Below are 24,825 nucleotides of genomic sequence, written 5' to 3'. Positions count from 1 at the left end.
CCACTCTTCCTGCTGGCTTGGCACGTGGGGCAGGACCGGCAGTGGTTCAGGACGTCGTTCCTCATTTTCGGCCAGAAAAAGTGGGTCACTAGGCGACTGTAAGTCTTGTCCTGGCCCAGGTGTCCAGCCAGGGGGACATCGTGGGCCAGGTTGAGTAGGAAGTCTCTGAAGCGGAGAGGTACCACCAGCACCCGACCGGCCCCTAGCTCCGCGATTCTCTGTTCGCTGTATAGCAGGTCATTATCCCAATAGACCCAATGAGTTCCGGTGGCGTCCCCTGCGCTCTAGGTGCTGGCTTGCTGTCGGAGTCCCTCGAGGGCGGGGCAGGTCTTTTGCTCCTGGCGGAACTGTTCTTGGGTGGGCCCCCCTTCTTGACGCCACTGAGCCAGGCCGGGAAGGTCCTGGGGTTGCGCGACTCCTTCGGCCGTTGGTTCTGGGGGGTTGGCTTCGTCGTTGTCCTCTACTGGGGCGACCGGGGGTGGAGGTGCTGGCCATTCCGGTTCTTCTGATCGGGGGACAGCACGGGCGGCCATGGACCGGGTGGTTATGCAGGCCCAGTCCGGGAGGCCCAGCATCCCCAGGTGCTCTCTTCTCTCGACGGTGGCCCACGGGGAACTCTCGAGGTCATTCCCCAGGAGGCAGTCCACGGGGGCATCATCCCGGACCGCCACCTTCAACAGGCCGGAGACCCCTCCCCATTCGAATGGGACGCAGGCCATTTGACACAGACTTTCGGAATTGTCGGCTGAGCGGACGGGGCAGAGAATGTTCGGCAGGATCTGCTCGGGCTTCACCAGGTGACAGCGGACGGCCGTCACACTGGCGCCCGTGTCACGTAAGGCCTCGGCCCGACGCCCATTAATGGTCACCCACTGACCGTATTTCCGGGTGTTGGCGGGTAGGGGAGCCCGCGGGACCATGTCTTTTCCCCCGAGGCACGCTAGAACCATGGCGGCCGGTTCCCATTCTGGCCGGGCCGGCTCATATTCTTCCTGTTCCTCTGATAGTCGTTCTTCCCCCAGGGCGGCGGCAGCTACCTGGCGGGGCCTTGGTGTTTGGTTCTGCGGGCAGCTCGGGTCATTGGCGTAGTGGCCGACTCGCTGGCATCGGTGGCACGTGACGTTGGCTCGGAACCCAGGACGCATCGGGGGGTTGCCCCGGCCAGCCGGGGGCGGGGTGCTGGCCACGGGCGTTGCCGGGATGGTGTCTCTCCCTCGGCCCTGGCCTCCTCCTCCTCGAGGACGGTGCTGGCCTTGGTTGCTTCGGTTCTGCTCGTGTGGCCCTCTCCGGCCCACTCGGGTGCTTTCCCATCGGTCAGCTTCGGCGGCGAGCTGCCGGGGGTCAGTCAATTTACTGTCGAGGAGGTGCTGCCTGAGCTCGACGAAACAGTTGTTCGACAGGTGCTCCCATACCATAAGGTTAAAGAGTTGTTCGTAGGTCGTGACCTGGCTCCCCTTGATCCAACCCTCGAAGGCTCGGCTGAAATAGTTAACGTACTCCACCCAAGTTTTACCCGGGATCCGGGTGCAATCTCTGAACCTCTGGCGGTACATCTCGGGTGTGAGGCCGTAGCGGGTGAGGAGGGCAGCCTTCATGTGGTCGTAGGACGACATTTGGTGATCTGGGAGCTGCAGCAGGGCATCGCGACCTTCGTTGACGAACCTCCCCCATAGTCCGGCTCCCCAATCACTCCGGTCGATCCGGTGGGAGGTCATGGCGATCTCGTAGGCTTTGAACCACTGTTGTATGTCGTCTTCTCGGACATACTCTCGGACAACATCCTTGGGGATGTGGACTTTTTTCTCGGTTGGCCCCGGGGTGTGCGGTCGCTCAGGCACCCCCGGTTCTTTATTCTGTTTCCGAAGTTCTATTTCCGCCAGTTTGCGCTCGTGTTCGAGTGTTATTCTCTTTTCCTCAAGCTCTCTCTGTCTCTGCTTTTCTTCTCGTTCTTCTCGGAGCCGCATATGCTCTAGATTTAGTTTCTGCTCGGCTAACTTGAGTTCACCGTCCATCTTGAGTCGTGCCATTTCCAACTCGTGTAATCTGGTTCTTTCTCTTTCCTGGATCTCCTCCTGCGAGAGGCCCGTTCCCCGCTCCTCGGGAGCCGTGGCGTTCCCCTCCGGTGTGACACTGTTTCGGTCGGAGGGCCCGGCGATCCCAGTTTCTGTCCACGACTCAAGGGCGCGCTTCAAATCATCTTTTGTACTCAGGCCGGTGGTAGCAATGCCTAGTTCCATGCAGAATTCTTTTAGTTCGCGGTGGCTGTATTCTTCCAACTTATCCATTTGGAATCTTTCAGTGGAACCGCTATCTTTGGCTGACATCGTGGTTTTGTCGTGGGGTGAGCTACTCTCTGTACGATTACGCGTTGATTCGGATCGCGCCGCTGGCCACCAATGTTAGACGGACCGGGAGGGTCGGCCGAGGACAAGGGGAGAGGTCTCCGGGGAGAGCCGTCTCCAGCGATCGTACAGATAAATAACTTCCCCCCCACAGACAGACACCACACAAGGAGAAGATTTAGCGTTCTTTATATGCACTTCTTAAGGTACGATGAAATAGTACAAGGAGGTCTGGACTCAGGGGTCCCCTCGACTTAGGTCTCTCAGGATAGGGAAAGGGTAGCGGGACAGTCTGTTTACCAGTCTGGTAGTTCGGATGAAATGATGATTAGCTCACAATCCTCGAGCTTGGTGGTTTAGCTGGTACGGGCCGCGGCAGCGCCAGCAGGTCCCGGTAGAGATGGTCGGTACACGGTCCGCGGCAGCACCAGCAGGTCCCGGTGAGGATGGTCGTTACAACGGGCCGCGGCAGCGCGAGCAGGTCCCGGTGAGGATGGTCGATACAACGGGCCGCGGCAGCGCCAGCAGGTCCCGACGAGGATGGATGTTGCAGAAGGCCGCGGCAGCGCCAGCAGGCAGGACGATAGTTCGCAAGATAGGGCTACGGCAGCGCCAGTAGTCCGTCAAGGCTGAGTTCTCTCGGTGTCTCTCGACTCCAGGATACAACTGCCTTCCTGCTCCGGAGCTGCCCCAGTTATAGGGCAGGCGCCCTTTGATGTCCGGACCCTCGCGCTTGGAGGTCGGAGGGCCCGGGATGAAGGTGTCCAGACACCCAGCAGGGGGTGGAGCCAGCACCTGGGGGAGCTGGAGGCGATCGGCACCTGGCGGGGGGAAGAGCCCTTGACGCTTCGTTCTCCCATTGACCTGCCAAGTGGTCCGCTCACCTCCTGGGTGGATGGTGGTGCCGGGATGTCGGGGCCGGCCAGGCCCAGGGTTAGGGTCGGGTGGAGGCCACGCGGCCTCGTGGTGCAGGGCCCAAGATGGCGGCTTGACCCGGCCGGGGGAGCCGGTGGGGGCTGGGGCCCTGTCATGCGGGGAGGGAGCGAGCCCTTCGTGTGGCCTGTCCAACAGCAGCCGACAAGTGTTTCGTCCTACTGGACTTTTTCAATTTAAAAAGAAAAGGTCCAAACTATTTCTAGAGTCCCTTCTGGAACGATATATGAAAAACGGTTGTCCTAATAGTGGATTAACTCATAAAATGGAATCCCCAGTACGTGTAATATTCTGGAGATCCAGGGGAAGTGTGTTGCGTGATCTTGATAAGTCCGCCGCTCCGCCCTGTCTAGGGTACGATGAATGCCGAAAAGGTGTGGCTAATTTGCACCTAAGATGGCTCGGTGCGCAGCACAATAGCACCACCACATGCTGAAATTTGAGACATTTGGGCGCATATGTACAAGCCCCTATCGACATGGGAACGTCACTTTTAGTGAAGTTTCTGTGGCGATAGGGGCTTTGCCTTATTTACAAGGCTTTATTGAGCCATCTGATTGTGTCTGAGTTCCAGAGTTCCTACATTTACATTCCACTCAAAGAGTCCTTGATGCCCTCTGTGGGACTAAGCCCAAGAAGGAGGATATTTTGTATTTCAGGGAGCTATAGTGTATCACCTACATTTGAATGCAGTGATAACAGACATTGCTGCACATTCAATATTCAGGGAAGGTTTTCCAACACATTTAGAGGCTTCCATTGCAGACTGGAATGTTTAAAATGCACGAAAATGGTGGACATCCTTATGTGGGACAGGAATGGTAAACTGTGATCACTGAGGTACTGAGAGCAAGTTATAGAGTCAGTCCAGTCAAGTATGCCGGACTGCATGAATCAGAATTGAAATCTGCATTTTGGAAGTGGAGAGTACCCAGTTGTGACCAGTTATTGGACTGAAGAGAAGACAGAGCTTTCATGTCCATTCCTGGATACTGCATATGTCTCTACTATCCCAAGTTGGAGCCTAGACCCTGATTTCAAATGCCTGACTAGATAACATCATGCTTGTGTTCCAAAGGTTTTTTTCCTAAACATATTTTATTGTGTTTTGAACAAATTACAATAGCTGTGTAGTTGTTCTCACATTTCATCCACTTTAATGCCCTCCGCATCAGTAAATCAGGTTTGAATGTTACTATTATAAGCATCATAGGCATCACAGGATGGCATTTACACTACAAAATGTCACTACAGTTCTACTATCCAGTTAGTGCATTTTCCATGCCCTGACATTGCTTACAGCCAGCACTGACACTTTCATTATGAGCCCTAACTAACCACTATAGTTCTAAAGAATTTCCAACAAAAAGGTCACAAGAAATAAGCCAAAAAAGTGAGTAGAAACAAGAAGTCCTCAGGATAAAACAGAACCTCAGCCCACGTGGCGGACAGTGCAAGTCCTGTAAGAAGTGAGCCTTGATAGTCCTACATGTTTGTGCTTACGATGGAGATGCAGAGATCAGGAACACCTAATGATTGTTGAGAGTATCGGGGAGTTAAGGTACGCCCAGAATTGCACTGAGCGATAAGCGAGGCTGACTCCTCCCAGAGAGGGTTGGATCTGTGACAGGCTGATACAGAAACAAGCATTTGCAATGCAATAGGACTCGCATATACGCAAGACCTATTGCATTGCATCACGGACAACGGGGGGAGAACGGACAACGGGAGTGCTGGCGGGGGTAAGGGGGAGAAGGGGGCGAGAAGGCAGTACAAAGTCGTGATCACAGTCTAAATACCACATACCTTATGGTGTAACACTCGAATTAAAGGGGCAAGTAGCCATTGGTGGGTACAAATGATGACATGGCCATAATAAGGAGGGACTAACAAGCCTCATAATCAATCGGAAGGCAGCATTTACGAAAGACAATGACACGAGCCAATTAAAACATGGGCAGAGAGTGGGCGGAGCTTCCACCCCATACTCCATTACTGCATGCCTCGCAAAGCGAGCAGCGCATGCGCACTTCCGCTATAGATTCGACCTAAAAAAGGGGCCAGCTAGAACGTGATACAGCGCCATTCTCACAGAATTGAGCAAAAAAGCCATATACTCTGAAGAGCACTAATAAAACGTTCTAATACTTTCACGGTGCCCCAAGCTAAGCTGACCTTCTCAGTGGGTATCGTTGTTCACACGCTGCAGGAAATGATTGAGATAGTAGTGCCAAAAATTCCATAAGAGAGCTAAAAAATCATAGGTGATCCAGTCAGTTTGAAAAATGCAGTGCAATTCGACCTTAATATTTTTCATAACTTCTTTCTTCATTTTTGCATTTCCCTCGGTCCCATTTTTCCATCCAGCTCCTTCCAAAGAAATCCGTAGACACATTTCTTAATTGAGAATGTCCCTGATAGGGATCGGGTGGTAAAAATATACAAATTGGACAATGGCTGGCTAGTCAGATTTGACAGACTCAAACAGCAGTACTATTGCTCTAGATAGGGGTACATTAGAGGTTCAGAGAACAGACTTGTTACACTAACGTTACAGGCGAGGATATCGAAAGCAATAATGATTATCAGTGAAATATCAGAATGTACATATTATTTCCCCCAGAAAGGGCTTAACCTGTTTATAAAGAATGCATGCATTTTACTACCACATACAAACTTTTCACTCGATAAAACGAAATTACACAAAACAAAATCCTACCATTTTTAGGAAATATTGCTCCTTTTTATTGACTTTTGGTGGCCCTTTGTCAGATTATCATGTTGATCATGTTCGAGAGCCAAACATGGATAGATTTTGCCTTGCATGCTGATACCTCAACATCCTGTGCTGTGTATGCCCATCATGAGCCAGGAACTGTCACTGCTATGCCAGGGCCAGCATCACACAGGGGCCAGGCACCATCAGGCCACAATTGTGCGAAGCATGATAAGAATTATCACTATTAGCCCAGTAGCAGCATAATACCAAGGGGCACTCTCACATTATAGATGTCCAGAGTATACCAAGAATGACCACTTTTATATCAGGAGCAGAATTATGCCAGGGAGGGACACCATTATGCCAAAGAAGTGCAATTTATGTCAAGAAATACCTCCATTATGTCAGGACCAGCAATGTGCAAAAGAAGAAATGGTAAAACACTTTGACCCTTTCTATCTCGGCGTGGATGGCACTGCGCTAATCCTACGCTTAAAGACTTTGATAGAAAAGCAGACATTTGAGGTGAGAAAATTTAGAGTGTCGCTGGTGTTGAGAGTGCTCTATACTGGAGCTGCTTTCCGCCTAAACTTGAGAACTACCCAGAGTTCTCTGCTTCTTTTTTTTGCATAATTTATGCATCACTCTATGTCGGAAAGAGTTTTCTTAGGACCAGCAATGTGCCAGCCAGTGCTTAATTTGGGCCACTGGTTGCAGGTGGGCCCCCGGCATTTATTCATGGAAACCAGCAATTATATTTCTCATTAGACTTCCAATGAGAGCAAGAGAGAGAAAAACACACAAGAGGGGAAAGAAGGAGGAAGCGAAAAATGGAAAAACATTGACAAAGGAGGAAAGCAGGGACTCTGAAAGAGTAGGACAAAGAGTGAGGGAGTATTCAGTAGTGGAAAAAAGAGTTATAAAGTGGAATCAAAACTATGCAGCCATGGTATTCGGCACCTGACCTTCAATAGTGCCGGCCGCGGACTTCTAAGCAAACTTTGGGTATGGGCACCTATAATGTTACAAATTAAGCACTGGTGCCAGCGGTAGGGCTCATCAACAAATGATGTTGTTAGTATGCAACCAATTGCCACCATTTTGTCAGGACCTGCATTACTCCAGGGGAGGGCAGCATCAAGTCATGAATGCCCACAATACATGTAACAGCACCATTATGCCCTCGTCAATATTACACCATAGATACATTAAGCACGCTTTTACACATATACAAACCAGCACCTACGACCCCCTCCTCATGAGCCTTAACAGCATAAAATCCCGTTTTGATCAAAAGTATCTGTGAGTTAGGGCATGAAAACAAAAATCTCAATCTTAAGCAAGCCTAGGGCAATGATATGGCAGAGCTCTCAGATTGTAATTGAAGCTTACACATGTACTCTCTTAAAATATCCTGAGGCCTCGAGATATAAGAGAAGGTAAGGTCAATTTCATCTTGTATCACAAGTGGAATAACAAGCCCTTATGTAAAGATAATTCTGCCAGTATTCTCTTTCCCTCTGATGGCAAATGAAAATACAACTGAGACCACCACTGTGCAGATAACTGGTGAGCAATGTATGTGCATCTGCTGGCTCTTTCAAAGCCAATCTCTAGATATAGTGGCAGCTGTCAGGGAGGTCACATGTCGCCAATTGTTTTTTTCTTTCTATTGATGTTTTTAAGACATCGATTCTGGCATCCTCAAATGCCATGGTGGTAAGAGATTGATTCTGCGGCCTTTTGTTCGTGAATGATATTGAAAAATCGCTGACGAGCTGGAATTGGGAATCCCGCAGAAGAGCGCATTGTTTAAGAATGGAGGCGATTATTTTACTGTAGACTTCCTCTAAAAGACAAATTTGAACAATGATCTACAAAGGACACCTTTCTCTTCTGAGCTGTTTCATATTTCATGTCATTGAATATTTGCAGGAAGTGCAGTTTCCCTCTAGTTACTTCATGCAGAAGCTTCACCAAGCATATGGGTGGCTGCAACAATCCGGCTGTCGGGGACATTGACTATAAGGCAGTATTCTTGAACATTAATCAGTAATCACATTTATTACATACTGTACTTTACCCCAATCACATATATCAATTTTATTTATAATGATAGTCTCCTATTTTTTCTCAAAAAGATGAACCGAAGATTCGGTTAAAATAATTCCTTGTTTCTGAAAGTATGAGCAGTTATTACAGGTGTGCAAAGTTGGATAGTCTGCTGACTTGAAAATGTGCATACATGTATATTTTTTAATTTTGCAAATTTCAAGAAGTGTGTGTCATGCATTCAAATTTTCAAAACAGAAAACCAAGAAGCATCTTTTGTGATCCTTCATTGTAGTAAGAGATTTCGATAGGAGGCAACAGATTGACAATATTCCTAAATCACTTAATGGGACCATTTATCTCTCTCCTTGGGTGTCAATTCATCAAAATGCCAGGGGTAGTGAAGGTGACAGCATAGGCCTTTGACCTTCACTTTGACTCACACACACGTTTACATACACACACACACATTCACACACACTCTTTTTTACATAAACACACTCTCACCCGCAAGCATGCATACAACTTGAATTTATAAGCGTTTTTTACTTACCTTAGCTGCCAGATAGGAGTTCTATTCCAGCTAATTCTACTCCATTTTTACCAAACAAATAATGAATAATATTTTTCACTATCTGGGTAACAAAAGAATTGACAGGAAACCAGGAAAGCGGAGTCCCAACAGACGTCCATTATGACGAGCAGCTCTGTGTTCCAGGCACTCACTTTGCCACCTCTGAAGCAAGGAGTCACATAAGCAGTGCAGGGGGTTGCAAGGAGAAAGCCAGGTGTCGCAGCTGCGACCTCTGGGGATCCCTACGTGAAGGCCATTACTCTCACACAGGAAACAGTTACCTGCGGATGTCTAGCCATAGTTTGATGGCTCCGAATGTACTGCCTATTAAGGCTGGGAACTCCTGCAGCACAGAATCTTCACAGCTGGAAGGCATGACATGCATAACGTTTTCGTGTGAAGTAAGAACATCTGCCTACCTGAAGTAGGCCTGAGAGTTTGTCAGATGTTGGGAGGCTGAATTGTCGTGGATATCTACCTTGCTAAAGTCACATAGAGGTATTAAGTGATTGAAGTATGGATTAATTGAGTGAGGAAAGAAGCCACTTGAGGTGCAAGGTGAAGATCGTATACATCGGGCCATAAACCACCAATCAGTTGGTGGAGTTATTCGAACTAGGGAAATCGTTACTGCTAGAACTATTTGAGCAGAAAGGCAGAGTTTAAATGCAAGATTGTCCCTAGTTGTGAAACACCTTATCCTTTTGTTTCCACAGCACTGGAAAAAGTTAGCTATTGTAATTATCACACCACTGTACTCTGTCAACCACGCCTAGGAAACTCATGAAAGGGCCAGAGAAAATCAGATGCATTACCATTAAGATGACGTATCAGAGGTATAGGAGAAAAATCTTGAGTTCACTCTACTGTAAAATGTTGTCTCCAGTGCTTATTTTGAGCCGATGGTTGCTGGTGGGGCCTACAGGCCCTCATTTTGTCTTCTCATATATTTCTGAGAGCAAGAGAGGGGAAAACACACAAAAGGGGAAAAAGAGGGAAGAGAAAGATGGAAAAACTGTCATAAAGGTAGAAAGCAGGTACGCTCCCTTTTGATATCGCTGGTGTGGGCTGGCAGTCAAAGCCATGGTGTCGTGGGCATTATTGACACTGCCGTTGTCGCAGGGGGGTCTGGGAGCCCCAGATGTAAAGCTGTACGCTCTATGTGCGCAGGCACTGCTTTTCCATTACTGGGTTCAACCTACACCATTTCAGCCGCATGTTGCGGTTGAAACTGACGCGGTCAGGCCCGTGCCTGTAAGGGTAGCATTGTATCAGCCCTATAGACGATCAAGAGAGGACATTGACACTGCTGAGACACTGTGTTGGGCGTGGGACAGGCTGAGAAGATGGGCGGGTGCTGGGATACTATACGCTCCCTCTATACCACTAGCGCAAAACCCAATGTTGCCCAGGGTCAAAGACGGGACCAGCAAAACGATGGCTCAGAAACTGACATTACACACGTTTGCAGACTTATACCCCAACGACACATTCCGAGAGCCTCCAGCTGAGATTGAAGGTCAGGGTGAGTCATTTGCAGACGTTTCTCTATCATAAACTGTGCTCTGCATGTCGTGCCTTACATGAAGACTTCCCTGCCCCCTCCCACTCTTTCTGCCCTGGAAAACCTGCTGCGTTCCCCATCACCACGCAAATTAATTACACGCTTATATACACACATGCAGGCCGACACCTTCGGCCAAGTGCGCTACAGAGGTGGAACGTTGAACTACCTTTGGCACTCACGGAGGAGCAATGGACATACTGTTGCCGTCAACTAACCGAGCTGTCCCCTAACTATCGGCTTAGACTGGTTCATTTTAAATTCCTCCACAGGTATTACAGGACACCAATAGGATTACATCGTATGGGGCTTAAGGAAGATGAGGGTTGCTGGCGATGCGGATATACTCCCACCTCCTTTTTACACATGGCCTGGGACTGCCCAGCTCTTGGCTCATTCTGGTCCACGTTATTCACATCCATCAATCAGATTATAGGGTTGCCTCTGTCGCCGTCCTCTTTGCTGGGCCTGCTGGGCTACGTTAAAGACACACCAGTGAAAAAACGCAAACTCCATGCACTCCTTTTATTGTTCGCTAAACGTCAAGTGGCCGTGCACTGGGGGAGGGGAAGGGTACCCTTGGCTAAAGATTGGATAAAAGATGTGACATATGGCCATTCTCAACTGAGTGTTTTCTGGAATTTGATGCCGGCCGCCTCAAGACCACGAGACATTTGGGGACCATTTGTTGATTGTGCCCAGGAGCGGGGAGGAGTGGAAGGTTCTGCAGTGCCCGATGTGGTCCCGGATGAGAACCTGACATGAATAAATATGGAAATCAAACACGCCTGGTGTGGGGGTTGCTGGGTGGGGCCTGAGATCAGTCCAAATTCTTCTAAAATGACGAGTGATCCGGCATGAGACTCGGATGTACTGCTTCATCAGTAACCTGTTATTTATTTGTTATAATGTAAATAGGTGCTTTGTATTGATCCTAGCTGGACACAACTGGAAAATTGGTCGGTTGTGCTGAATGTATGGTACACTGTTGTTTTCATGAAAAAAAAAAAAACTAAGGTAGAAAGTAGAAACCTGCAAGAGTGTAATAAGTATTCAGGGTGTGGCTGGTAATGGATTAAAGAAGCATAAGGTGAGTTCAAGACTATGCAGACTTGATGTCTGTCGTGCTGACGTTTAATGGCGCCGGCTGCAGTCTTCTGAGCAGAGCTTTGAAATCTTATTATTTTACAAATCAAGCACTGGATGCCTCTGTTTTAGTCTGCAAATAATAGCAGCTGGACAGGTGTTAACAAACTGAACCCAAACTGTGACACTGACCAGTTCTATGACTTCCCAGGGGCACCAATAGTAAAACAGTGTGTCAGTAACAAGGCTGCTGCAGGAGTGGGGCTCAGATCGAGGAGGTGAGGTCAGTTCCACTGACCATGTCCTGAAAAAGTAATTTGCCTAGAATATCCCAAGATAAATCACAGACATGCTTTCATTAGAGATCCTCCCTCACCCAGTGTTAGGTCTCTGAATACCCTCAAGATGAGGGATCTACTGCAGCTAATCTTAGTCGGTCAGATACAGGATTCAGGAGTTAGTGAATATAGACTGACATATAATCATCTATCAAAAAAGGTGAAGGAGAGGAATTGAATAAAGTGTGAATTTTAATGTGTGCTAAGTTAATGGGGGAATGCAAGCATTGGAGGACTTTGTAAGAAAAAACACTAAAACAGGAAATGAAGTAATACCATAAGGTTGGCAGCAACATATGATATTAGTCTGCACAAAGCCAACATGGCAAAATAGTTATTTCCTCATATTATACGGCCATGTACAGAAGACTAATGAAATATGAAAAAATCTAGTACATCACCAGTAGTATACATTCTATTAAGCACCCATGAACATATTTTTTTCTGAATGTTTCAGAGACTAGTTAATTTTTGCCACTGTAAAAAACGGTGCTGTTCATATTCACTAAGAGACGCATGATAGATCGTCATTTTAGATGGTGGTATTGAATTTCTATAAGTGAAACCTAACAGAATATAGCAATATAAAATCTGTTTTAAAAACTGTGCATTTGTGTCAAACAAGCACACCAAAACAAGCCTGCCAATCACCAGGTTTGCTGATAAAGAAAACAGAAAGTGAACATCTACTGCTAATCCCAGCATTAGCTTTTGCAAATTCCTGCTTCCTGACCATAGCCTAGCCATCACTTCCTCTAGTCCAATTAGAGGCCCAACTGAGCATTGTTATAATCCAATTATCACCAAACAGCTGCACAAAATTGCACCAATGCAGTGCCCAAACTCATGCGGCACATCAAATGTTGATAAAAGAGGTCATTAATTCACAGGAATAGAAACTATCCTGTAAAGGTAAAACCTCATAATAGCACCCCACAACAGCAACCATTCTAAGCCCTGAGACACTAGGGGGAATATTTATGAGATCTTTGCATCATGCTTGCACCATGCAATGTGGTACATGCGTGACGTAAATCTCTAGGTCAGATTTATGAAGCCAAACAAAGTCACTTTGCGCGGCTTTGGATTACTTAAAAAATCTGGAGCAATGCAATGCAGTGAGAATCTCTGCTTTGCCCCACTCTGCGCAAGAGAGGCATTCCACGGGCATTATGGTGGGTCCCACGTAACTCCCATGGTTTTTGACACATTCCCAGATCTACAGGGACTTGTAAATCTAGAAATGCGCCAAAAAGATACTCCTCCCCAGGAGAGGCGTAACAAGGAGAAATATCTATATTGCTCCTCGTTTTTCCCTCTTTATATGTGTGCTGGATTCTGCAGCACACATAGAATTGAGGAAAAAAGCCTCTCAGGATAGATCTTGTGTAGAAAGCTGCCCCTTCTTGCACATCAACAATCTTGCCTCCAACACAGGCACCCTTGCACCATGGTGCAAGGTGGCCTGCGTTGGTGCTAGGTTTCCAAACTGGCGCCAGAGCAGGGGGAAGGACAGGAATGCACTGTCTTGTATAAATACTGTGCATTATTGCCCTTTCCCTGTGATGCAAGGTAGTGCCACACATTTCATAAATATGGCCCTTGGTGACATACTGTAGAGGCCATAGGCGCTACAAGTAGGGGTACAGGGGGGGAGGAAAGTGTGCTGTAGCACCCCAGAAATATCCATGCTGGAGCTCAAAAGGGGTTTTGAGCAATAAAGATGCCTTTGAATTTTGTGTTCATCTTGTCAGATTTGTTTACGCTTCGAAGTTAAATGTCAGGCTATGTCTTCTGTGGTATTCGGAAACTGGTGTTTACTTTTATTTCTCTGACTGCAAAGGGAGACGATTTTGCAAAAATGAACAAAGTGACAATCTTGCTGCGGTACAGGAAGTGAAAAGAAGAGCTTCAGGATGTCAGCTTTTATTAACACACAACAACATTTAAATACCTGTAAATGAACTATACACATAATTCAAAATATATAAGCAATTAGGAAAGCACAAATGAAGCATATAAGATTGGTAATTCTTAAGTGTGATAAAAAAAATATTTTAATAGGATCAAAACAAATCAAGACACTTTACTTAGTAATGAGCAAATGATAAATATTGTTGAAGTCCGATATCCACACATTATCGTTTGTGTGCTATATATTTTTTCCAGATAACACTGTATATCTGTGCAAATTTAGCGGGCATGTCAATAGAAAATGTGGTCTGTATACGACAGAGCACTAACACACCCATGCTCCAAAATGCTCCACCAGATACGTACCCCACCCCTACTAATACTGCATGGGCATGGCAAGTTAGCTACACTTATTTTTTGTGTAACGCTTGGATTTTTCACAATCCCTATGACTTCAGTGATGTGATATTAATGGCAGCAGCCCCAGTCTGAAAATTGTTCCAGCACTACTGCCACTGGCACATATGGTCACTTTCTCTATGTGATCTCAGAATATGACCTTCTGAGCCATCTCTCCACTATAATTAAACCACTTCAAGCAGCACAGAAGAAATTTCAGCAAATATTACCACAGGATGCCCCAAAAGACTTAAGGTACCTGTCCACCAGTGAGTTGTTCAGTGGGAGGTTTATGAATTTGCCTTTTACCATGAGTAGTTTTCTGACTGTTGTCTGATTTTGTCTCTTGCAGGGGAGCGCTAACCTTGGTCTTCAAGCCACTGACAGATTCTGCATCAACACCAATTGCTGGATCTTCTCCCTTTCCAACTTTCCACACCAGGGCTCATCTTCAGTTTTTCTCACCCAATATGTTATTCTGTAGAAACCTCTTATGATTCTGCTGTCTATTGTGTTAATTCTTCAATAAAGTAAAACGAGCATCACAATATCTGACTTTTGTATATTTTTTAGATGGAAGGAAATGGACTAAGAAGCAGGAGGCTGGAATTGAGAGAGCACTTCGGATTGTTGGCCTTACAGAAATCATTAAAACCCTTATTTTTTGTTAGTCATGATATAGTAAGTCAGCTTTGCACACATAGTCACAAAGCAAGATACTGATAAGATGGCAGACAATGAAGATTCTCCACGTTTGTGTAGAGAGAATCTGGATTTCATTAAAGACACGGAGGCTAGCGTTGTGCATACTACTTTTATTGCCAGCTCCTTGCAGCACTTCAAAGTATTACATCACTAACATCAAAACTCTGGAACTTAGAATGTCCAACAATATATAAACCCTGTCACAGCAGCCATCTTCCGCTTTTAAGCTGCTCTGGACGCAAACATCAACTTATTCACATGAACAAAAACATCTTTGTGACCTCCTTTACTGGACATCTGAAACAAACCAAAAATTCCATAAATAAGCTGATCCTCATAGAGATTTCCTTAATAACCAAAACATACCTTAACAAGTCCACACCCCCTCCTAAAATCATATCTATAATGCTAGCCTCAGTGTCTTTAATGAAATCCTTATTCTCTCTACACAAACTTGGAGAATCTACATTTCATGACAAGACTGGAGGCTAGCATTGTGTATGTGCAAAGCTGTGATAAAACCACAGATGATACATGACTCAAAGGCCTTAAATAAAACTTTGCATAAACATCAGCGCCCGTTTAATCTGCTGCACACAAAATTTCTTCCAAACGACCACCTGACAAGATAATTTACTTGCCACTGCACCTCTCATCGAATGTGCACCATATTCTTGCAGACTCACACCAGCTTCAAACATAAACAATCTCACCCATCTAGCAATAGTAGCTGTAGTCACCGGCCTGTAAGGCTTCACATAAGAAATCAACAGTTGACCATCTCCATGATTTCTGAATTCACTCAACTTACCCTAATACTCTCTCAGGCATCTAACCACATCCAACTTAGGATGCTCCTCAAATCTTGGATAAAAAATTGAAGAAGAAATGCATTTAGTCCTTTTTGTAATTGTAAAATTTACCCCGTCTGGACTATAACACCTGTTACTAATATCTAACGCTCTAACATCAGAAACTCTCCTGAAAAAGATCCAACACAAAAGACTTGATAGCTTATCAGATAACTGTTTTAGACTCAAATACTTATTAGCATGCCATCCTTCAAACACACTAAAAAGCTTGTTATCACCCCACAAACTACTGTATCTTGGCTTTGGGGGTCTCCTCAACTTAATGCCTTTCTTCACCCTACAAACTAACGGTTCTCTACCTATAGAACAGCACCCTACCAAGCCATGCCCTGCAGCAATTTCAGACCTATAATAGTTAATAGTTCTGTAACTCAAACCCCTCTCACATAACGAAGATAAACAATTAGACAACTCTACAGCAGATGCCTCCACAGGATCCAAACTCCTTTCCAAGCACCAATCAACCCATTTCCTCCATGCTCCCACATATCTTTTCCTTGTTTCTGATGCCCAAGACTCCCTGAGCAACTCTTGAGCCTGCTCTAAAAGTCCTCCAAACTGCCTTCCTCTCCTGAAATCCTCCAAACAAGAAGGCTCAAAGCCCCTTCCATAACCAGAGGATGAAAAACTCTCTCTTCCCCTTCATGTCCTCTGAATCCGGAATCAAAAATGGTTCCTCTATCGCCATCTCCAAAGGACCTGGAAAACATGCCTGACCAGCCCAAAATGGCATCACTAGCACTAGCCAACATCTCTGTCTCCTCACCACCAACACTCTCTGTATTAAAGCAAATACTGCTGGAACGCATTCACTTTCTCTGCCAACGGATCCGGTATCCAACTGTAATAAAGTTTCAACTGGAAAGTCAACATTGACGCAAACAGATCCACCTCCAATGGACCCCAAACCTGTAAAATTCTCTGGAAATATAGAAAATTCAGCTTCCAATCGCTATAATCCCGGAGATACCTTGAATTCCAGTCTGCTACAACAGTGCTCTGACTTGGCAAATACTCTGCCTGCCATCCAATGTTCTCTTCTAAACAAAAATTCGAAATTTCTTTGGCCAATTGAGTCAGATTCCTCAATCTGCTTCCACCTAAGCGGTTTATATATCGAACCGCCAAAACGTTGTCCATTTTCAGCAAAACATTGAAACTTCCCGATTTCCTTCCAAAACTCCTCAATGCATAAAGACCTTCCCTCATCTCCAAACCATTTATATGCTCCGACCTCTTCTCCAAGGACTATTTCCCACCTGTCTCCTGATCCTCCAAACATGCTCCCCAGCCAAAGAGGCTCGCATCTGTCTCCAACACATAATCTGGGCATATTACAAATATAGCTCGGCCATTCCATGCCTCCAGATTCTCCAATCACCAAACAAACTCCTCCAGAGCCTCTGCTGAGATTAAAACCTGATCTCAATATCAGAACCCCTTCCTGAGAGCCACTGCTATCATCTGCAAAGCCCTGTAATGAAGTCGCCCTGGAAACGTAGCTTGAATAGATGAAGAAAAAAAAACAATCACTCTTGCCAAAGATCTCAGGATGACATGTTCCTTTCTCAACAACCCTTTCACTTGTGACCTTATCTTCTTTACCTTTTTCTCCAGTAAGTTCAGAGTCTTCTCCACGGTGTTTACCACAAAACCTAAAAACTCCAAACATTGACTAGGAACTAAAACTGATTTCTCTCTGTTTACTAAGAAACCCAAACCTTCTAATAGTCGAACAGTCAGAAGTAACTGCTTCCTCAACTCTTCCTGACACTAAGATATTATCAAAAAATTGTCTAAATACATAAACATCTGCACTCCTCTCTCTCTGAGAAACTTTGCTACAGGTCTCAAAATCTTTGTGAAACACCTTGGTGCCGAAGCTAGACCAAATGGAAGCGACATAAACTGATACAGTTGACCTATCCACCTTAATTGCAGAAACCTGCGACTCCCTTCCGCTATTGGAATGGTGAAACAAGCATCTTTCAGATCCAACTTCATCAACCAATCATCTGCTTGCAGGATATCCCTCAAAAGATGGATACCCTCCATCTTGAAGTACCTGTAAACCTCAAACTGATTCAACCCTCTCCAATTCATCATCGGTCTCCAACCTTTTTTTTCTTTTCCAACAAAAAAATAGTATTCACGTAACATCGATCTTTCTCTGATACTTTCTCTATTGCCCCTTTTTGCAACATCTCCAAAACCTCTACCCCTTCTACTTTCTGTAGTTCTTCGTGAAAAACCAATTGATTTGGTTCCTTCAATTGTACTGGCATTTGTTGGAACTCCAACATATAACCTTTCACAGTGTGAATAACCCAACTGTTCTTTGTTTTCTTCTTCCAAATTTCCACAAACCATTTCAACCTTCCCCGTCTTGGGAAGAACCAAAAACAGTCTTCATACTTACCCTGGGATCCTTGTGCAAACTGCGCTTGTCCCCTTGCTTGATGCATCCTGCCTGCTCTTCCTCTTTGGGGATAAAATCCAGACACGAACTGGAAACCCCTGAAAGCGGCATGTCCATGAGATTGGTACTGAGCCCTTGAGTTTGACCGGCCAGGGAAAAGGGCCCTTGCCCCGGCCCGGTCAACAACACCTCTTCCAAAGACTCTTCTCAAAGAAGATTGTGCCTTATCCAGACTGGTGAAAGCAGACACATACTTCCCTACTCCTTTCACCAGACCTTCTCCGAATAAATAACCCTTCGGGTCTTTTGTCGGTTCCTTTTTAGTGAAAACTCCTAACTTTGGACTAATCCTCATCAGGATAGCTTTGTGCCTCTCCACTGACAAAGCTGTGTTTGCATTACCTAGCAAACAAATTGCCCTTTGTGACAAACCTCTCAAAAGGTCAATGTCCACGTGCACACTCTTCATTTTTGCCTCTTCTGCCATGTCCAGAATTCTGGCCATAAGCCCCAAAACATCCAACAATCTATCTTGACACTGTTTGAGAGCTCTCTCTAAACCTTTCCTGGGTTCACGCCCCAATTTAAATAAAAAATGTATCAAATCAGGACCAAGATCTGGAGTCATGCAACATGTACCCTCAAGCACAGGACGAGAATATTCAGCTCTTGCCTCCTTCTCCAATGGCCTCTTTATCCAAAGCTTCAAAAATTCTGCCACGTGAGGCAATGGCCAGAAGTCTGCGCTCCTAGGATGCCTTATCAACTCTGGACTAAATATGTCTTCACCCTGAGGATCCTTAATTAAACTCCTCTCCTTTCTTTCGTTCTCCACCTTATCCTTATCCATATCTCATCCATCATCATAGTAATCATCTAATATGAACTTATCTTCCTTATTTTCACTTTCCTGCTCCAAGAATTCCTCTTGCACACCTTCAAGATCTTTCATGCCGCATAGGACACCTTCTTTTGTGCCACGAAGGACACCTTCTCCTTTTGTGGCGCTAGGCTCCCCTTTTCATTTCATTAAATATGTAACACTCACTGCTATATTCTTTGTTTTTTCATTCTCTTTCCATATCCTGTCATTTCATTACTTTCTTCAGCTTCCATTGACCAATAGTCATCCTCTGAACACTCTTCCGCTCTCTTTTTTTCCTTAGAAAACTCTGCAAAACCTCCTTCATTGAACTCTTTACCTCCTCGTGCACTATTTCCTTAAATCAGCATCTTGAGAACCTGAAGATTGCGCACCTTCAACTACCTCCATAATTCTCCTCATAAACAACTACTATTGCTAATGTATTAAATTCCTTCTCCAAATACTTCACCAAACTAATTCTAAACTATCATCTACCTACTTGATAAAAGTTCTACCCACTCATGCGCGTCACCATCAAGACTGTCGGCTGACTAAAATGATGATATGGCAGTTAAACTGTCAACACTCGAGCGCACTATTACCCGATATCTGAGTGTTACTTCAGCTCATCGATGAGCAGTCTAGACGCCTACCAACATGGCCGCGAAGTGTCACCACACACATATGCATGATGACGCACCTCAGCCTACGCAGTGTCTTCTGTGACACACCGAGCCGCCATTGAAGTACACGGCTCATACAGAACGTTTCCGTCACGCCGCAAACTGAATTTAAAGACGCTCCCTCGCAGTGCAATGGAAAACAACCCTTGTTTTTGTATCTACAGAAAAAACCCAGCATAAGCTACCTAACGGACTTACCTGATAACAAAAGCACTTAAAACCCATAAATTGGGTTTTCGTCCAAATTAAAAAAACACAAATAAATCACAAATTAAACATTAATCAATACCAAATACAGCCAAATAATTTAAACAAACGACTTATCATAATAATACAATATTTCCACATTATTTCTAAACACTTTATAAACTCTAACTTAAAGTCATCTTCCAAAACTAAACACAGAACAGCATACTTATCTTGCAAGGAGCAGCAAATAAAAGAGGAAGATGGCTGCTGTGACACGGTTTATATATTGTTGGACATTCTAAGTTCCAGAGTTTTGATGTTAGTGATGTAATACTTTGAAGTGCTGCAAGGAGCTGGCAATAAAAGTAATAAGCATAATGCTAGCCTCCGGTCTTGTCTTGAAATTCTGAAATATTGGTTCAGTGAACGATGGGAGACATGAAAAGAATACGAGATTGGCCAATAGCCTGCTAACCAATCACAATCCATACATATATACACAATAGGTTTTGGGCCCTTCCCTGTCACATGCACTTGGCCCACCCATACAAGTAAGGTACCATTTTTATCAGAAGATCTGAAGGAACGGTGACTGGTAGGAAATTTGTGTCAGTCTGGTGATCCCACTACTTTCCCACACAGAAATGTGAGGGAAAATGTGAACTTGTTTTTGTTGCTAAAATTGAGGTTTGCTGGGTATTCTTTATATTTTACCAAATGAATTGCTGTACACCCGGCACACAATGAAAAACCATTGCAAGGTGCAGCTCAATTATTGGCTCTGGATAGCTCAGGTTCTTTGTGAACCTACCAGCCCTATTTATCTCCACAACCAGAAGGGTCCTGTGGATGTAACGGTATATTGATTTAAAAAGTCTACCATAGTTAGAAGAAGTTACAAGTGAAATGTATGCACAAATGGCTGTTTTTTTCAACTCACTTTCAATATTATTTTATTTCAACTGTTACTATCTATAGGCCACCTTGAAGGATCGACACAAATGAACCCTTGCTGAATTTAGAATTGTGTCTACTTTTCAGAAATGTCTAGCTTTTCGAGATCCATTATTGGTTTCACACCCATTTGTACCACTAACTGGAAGGAGGATGAAAGCACAAAAAATAGGAAAAATAGGCAATGTTCCAGTAAAATGCCAATACTGTGTAGAAAATTTTGGTTTTCTGACAAAAGTCTGTCTGTTCCTGAAAGCTGGGAAGATGGTGATTTTAGCACCATAAACCCTTCATTGACACCATTTGCAGGGGAAACATCAAATGCTTTCTTCTGCAGCACTTGTTTCCCTCAAAATCTTAACTGTAGCTGTATTTTGCCTAATTTCTCAGTCTTCTCCAGGGGAATCCACAAACCGAGGGTACCTTGAGAATCCGCAGGATGTTGGAAGAAAAGAACGCGATTTTGGTGTGGATACCTTATGTTGACAAAATGTTATGGGGATCTAACTGAAAACTACCTCAAATAGCCAAAAAAGGGAGTGGCAAGGAGGAGGCCTGACAGTGAAAGGATTAATGTAGAACAAAGTTTTAGTATGTAGGCACCCTATTCATGTCCCTCTTAGGGTGGAACAATTGAACCCTATCATCACTTCCTTCTAAAAAGTCGAAATACAAAAATACAACACGTATGGACAAACTAAAAAATATATAGATATATATAGATATAGATATATATATATAGATATATTTTTTTTTAGTTTGTCCATATGTGTTGTATTTTATATATATGTATATATTTAGATAGTTAAATGAAGCTCTGTTTTTAAGGAATATTTTAACCAACTGTCTACATATGCTTGTCAGTCTGATGTTGATTTTCTATGCATTGACGTATTTTACTGTCTGTAAATGTATTTTTGCATATATCTCTTCCATGTCTATTGTGCTATTCATGCGCCAGCCAATCATTGCACTTTCCTCATTTGCACTTGCACTTTAAATTAAACCTGCTTAGCCTCGGCGTCATGTGATCAAGGCCTCCTGTAGGCTGAAACGCGTCATGCAGGCATTGCTGTAAGACTAAAATAAAAATTACTCACTTGCATCCTGGGTCAGCGTTCGTCTGTTCCTGCTCTCCGTGTGATTGTTGGTGTGCAGGAGCATTCTTGGCGAAATTCCTTGAGATATAGGTATATATAGATATATTTTTTTTTAGTTTGTCCATATGTGTTGTATTTTATATATGTATATATTTAGATAGTTAAATGAAGCAAGCCCAAAGGGCTAAAGGGTAGAATATCCACCGCTAATGATTTTATAAAATAGAACTTGAATCTCCTCCTTTATCCAGATTCTGTACCGCATTCCATTGCTCATATTGTTGTGATGTTTGGTACCCTTATTAGTGATTCATGGAGACCATCCCCAGGGCTTGATGGAGGTAAATGAATTCAGGGGTAATCAAAAGATTTGAGCAAATCTAAAATCACTTAGCATTGCACTGCCATTTGCTGTCGATTTTCATCACCAGAGTGAGAGTCAGTATGGGAGAACACGCTGTGATTGGCAGTTCATGAATAAGAATTTGATTGGAGAAGAGTGGTTTATATGAACACATGACCTGAGCCCCTTGTGAGGATATCGTTCAGGGTACACCCCATCGGTGAGTTATGCTTCATGTAGTCTTCTGATCAGGGTGGAGTGGGACAAGGTGTCAAACGCCGAAGCAGTATGTGGGCCTCAGTATCTCCACATTTGAGGATCAGCCTGATGTCAAATGTGGCAGCGATGAGGGCGGTTTTGGTGCTGTGGTTAAGCAGGAAACTGGATTGCGTGGTGTCAAGGAGCTGGTGAGCATTGAGGTAGTAAGCGAGTTGCTTGTTGATGGCTTTCTGCAAGACCTTGCTTGGGCAGGGTAGAAAGAAAAATTGATAGAAAGAAGATCCGACTGTAGTTTGCTAGTTGAGTGGGGTCTACTTAAGGTTTCTGGTGCAGTGCTTTGATCCTCGCATGTTTCCAGGCATTCTGTAATGTTTTGGAGGTGATGTAGTTGTTCAGGATGCGGGAAGGACTTCGCTCATAGGGGAGTCGACCCATATTGTAGATGTGATGGGGCAGGGGTCCGTTGGAGACTCAGAGTGGATTGTCTTTATGATGTTGGCTGTTTCTTCCACGGTGAAAGTTTCCCAGACAGTCAGGGTTTTACTGTGGAAGCCTATGGCGAGGAAGCAGGGGTTCGTTTTGGGATCGAAGTTGGTATAGATAGCTTTTATTTTGTTGCTGAATAAGTCTGAGAGGATCTCACATAATTCTTGTGAGGGAGTAATGCAGTTTGTGGTGGAAGTCTTTGATGAATCCAAAGATTTCTTTGCTGCTACTGGAACTGTTGTCTATGCCTTCTGCTAGGGCCATCTTCTTGGTTTCTTTGATTTGCAGGTGGTAGCCTCTCAGGAACTCTCTGTATGTCTCTTTGTTGTTCTCATGGTGGTTCATTCCCTATTTTCTGTCCAATTGTTTGCAGTGTTGTTTTTTTGCACTGAGTTCCTCAGTATCCTAGCTGGCCTGCTTTTGTGTCCTCCTATGTGTGTTGTGTTTACGAGGTGCAAGTAAGTCGACGCATGTTGTGATCCACTCGCTGAAATGTTTGATGTTGCTATTGAGTTTGTTGGTAGGTTATGGCTAGTGCTGGCACAGGGTGTCGAGCAGCTGGATTCTGAGATGCTGCACCAGCTGCGTCTGGCCAACTTTGTGGTGAAGGGTTTTGTTTGGTGAGGGATGCTGATTTTGAATTGGATGGTGGCATGGTAGCTATAGAACAGCACCCTACCAAGCCATGCCCTGCAGCAATTTCAGACCTATAATAGTTAATAGTTCTGTAACTCAAACCCCTCTCACATAACGAAGATAAACAATTAGACAACTCTACAGCAGATGCCTCCACAGGATCCAAACTCCTTTCCAAGCACCAATCAACCCATTTCCTCCATGCTCCCACATATCTTTTCCTTGTTTCTGATGCCCAAGACTCCCTGAGCAACTCTTGAGCCTGCTCTAAAAGTCCTCCAAACTGCCTTCCTCTCCTGAAATCCTCCAAACAAGAAGGCTCAAAGCCCCTTCCATAACCAGAGGATGAAAAACTCTCTCTTCCCCTTCATGTCCTCTGAATCCGGAATCAAAAATGGTTCCTCTATCGCCATCTCCAAAGGACCTGGAAAACATGCCTGACCAGCCCAAAATGGCATCACTAGCACTAGCCAACATCTCTGTCTCCTCACCACCAACACTCTCTGTATTAAAGCAAATACTGCTGGAACGCATTCACTTTCTCTGCCAACGGATCCGGTATCCAACTGTAATAAAGTTTCAACTGGAAAGTCAACCTTGACGCAAACAGATCCACCTCCAATGGACCCCAAACCTGTAAAATTCTCTGGAAATATAGAAAATTCAGCTTCCAATCGCTATAATCCCAGAGATACCTTGAATTCCAGTGTGCTACAACAGTGCTCTGACTTGGCAAATACTCTGCCTGCCATCCAATGTTCTCTTCTAAACAAAAATTCGAAATTTCTTTGGCCAATTGAGTCAGATTCCTCAATCTGCTTCCACCTAAGCGGTTTATATATCGAACCGCCAAAACGTTGTCCATTTTCAGCAAAACATTGAAACTTCCCGATTTCCTTCCAAAACTCCTCAATGCATAAAGACCTTCCCTCATCTCCAAACCATTTATATGCTCCGACCTCTTCTCCAAGGACTATTTCCCACCTGTCTCCTGATCCTCCAAACATGCTCCCCAGCCAAAGAGGCTCGCGTCTGTCTCCAACACATAATCTGGGCATATTACAAATATAGCTCGGCCATTCCATGCCTCCAGATTCTCCAATCACCAAACAAACTCCTCCAGAGCCTCTGCTGAGATTAAAACCTGATCTCAATATCAGAACCCCTTCCTGAGAGCCACTGCTATCATCTGCAAAGCCCTGTAATGAAGTCGCCCTGGAAACGTAGCTTGAATAGATGAAGAAAAAAAAACAATCACTCTTGCCAAAGATCTCAGGATGACATGTTCCTTTCTCAACAACCCTTTCACTTGTGACCTTATCTTCTTTACCTTTTTCTCCAGTAAGTTCAGAGTCTTCTCCACGGTGTTTACCACAAAACCTAAAAACTCCAAACATTGACTAGGAACTAAAACTGATTTCTCTCTGTTTACT

General features: G+C 44.7%; 1 protein-coding gene across 1 annotated transcript in view; it reads left to right on the top strand.

Annotated features, from left to right (window-relative positions):
* The window catches only part of LOC146811132 (uncharacterized), a 249,497-nt gene extending 235,028 nt beyond the window's left edge, over positions 1-14,469 (top strand). The window contains exon 12 of the mRNA XM_085614493.1: positions 14,274-14,469. Coding sequence (XP_085470619.1) covers positions 14,274-14,405 — 132 coding nt within the window. The 3' untranslated portion in view covers positions 14,406-14,469. The remainder of the gene's footprint in view (positions 1-14,273) is intronic.
* The last annotated feature ends 10,356 nt before the right edge of the window (positions 14,470-24,825 follow it).

Source organism: Triturus cristatus, chromosome 7, assembly GCF_964204655.1.
Source record: "Triturus cristatus chromosome 7, aTriCri1.1, whole genome shotgun sequence".
NCBI classification, from domain to species: Eukaryota; Metazoa; Chordata; class Amphibia; order Caudata; family Salamandridae; genus Triturus; species Triturus cristatus.
Note: the sequence above shows the minus strand (reverse complement) of the source record. Positions and strands in the feature narration are given on the sequence as shown.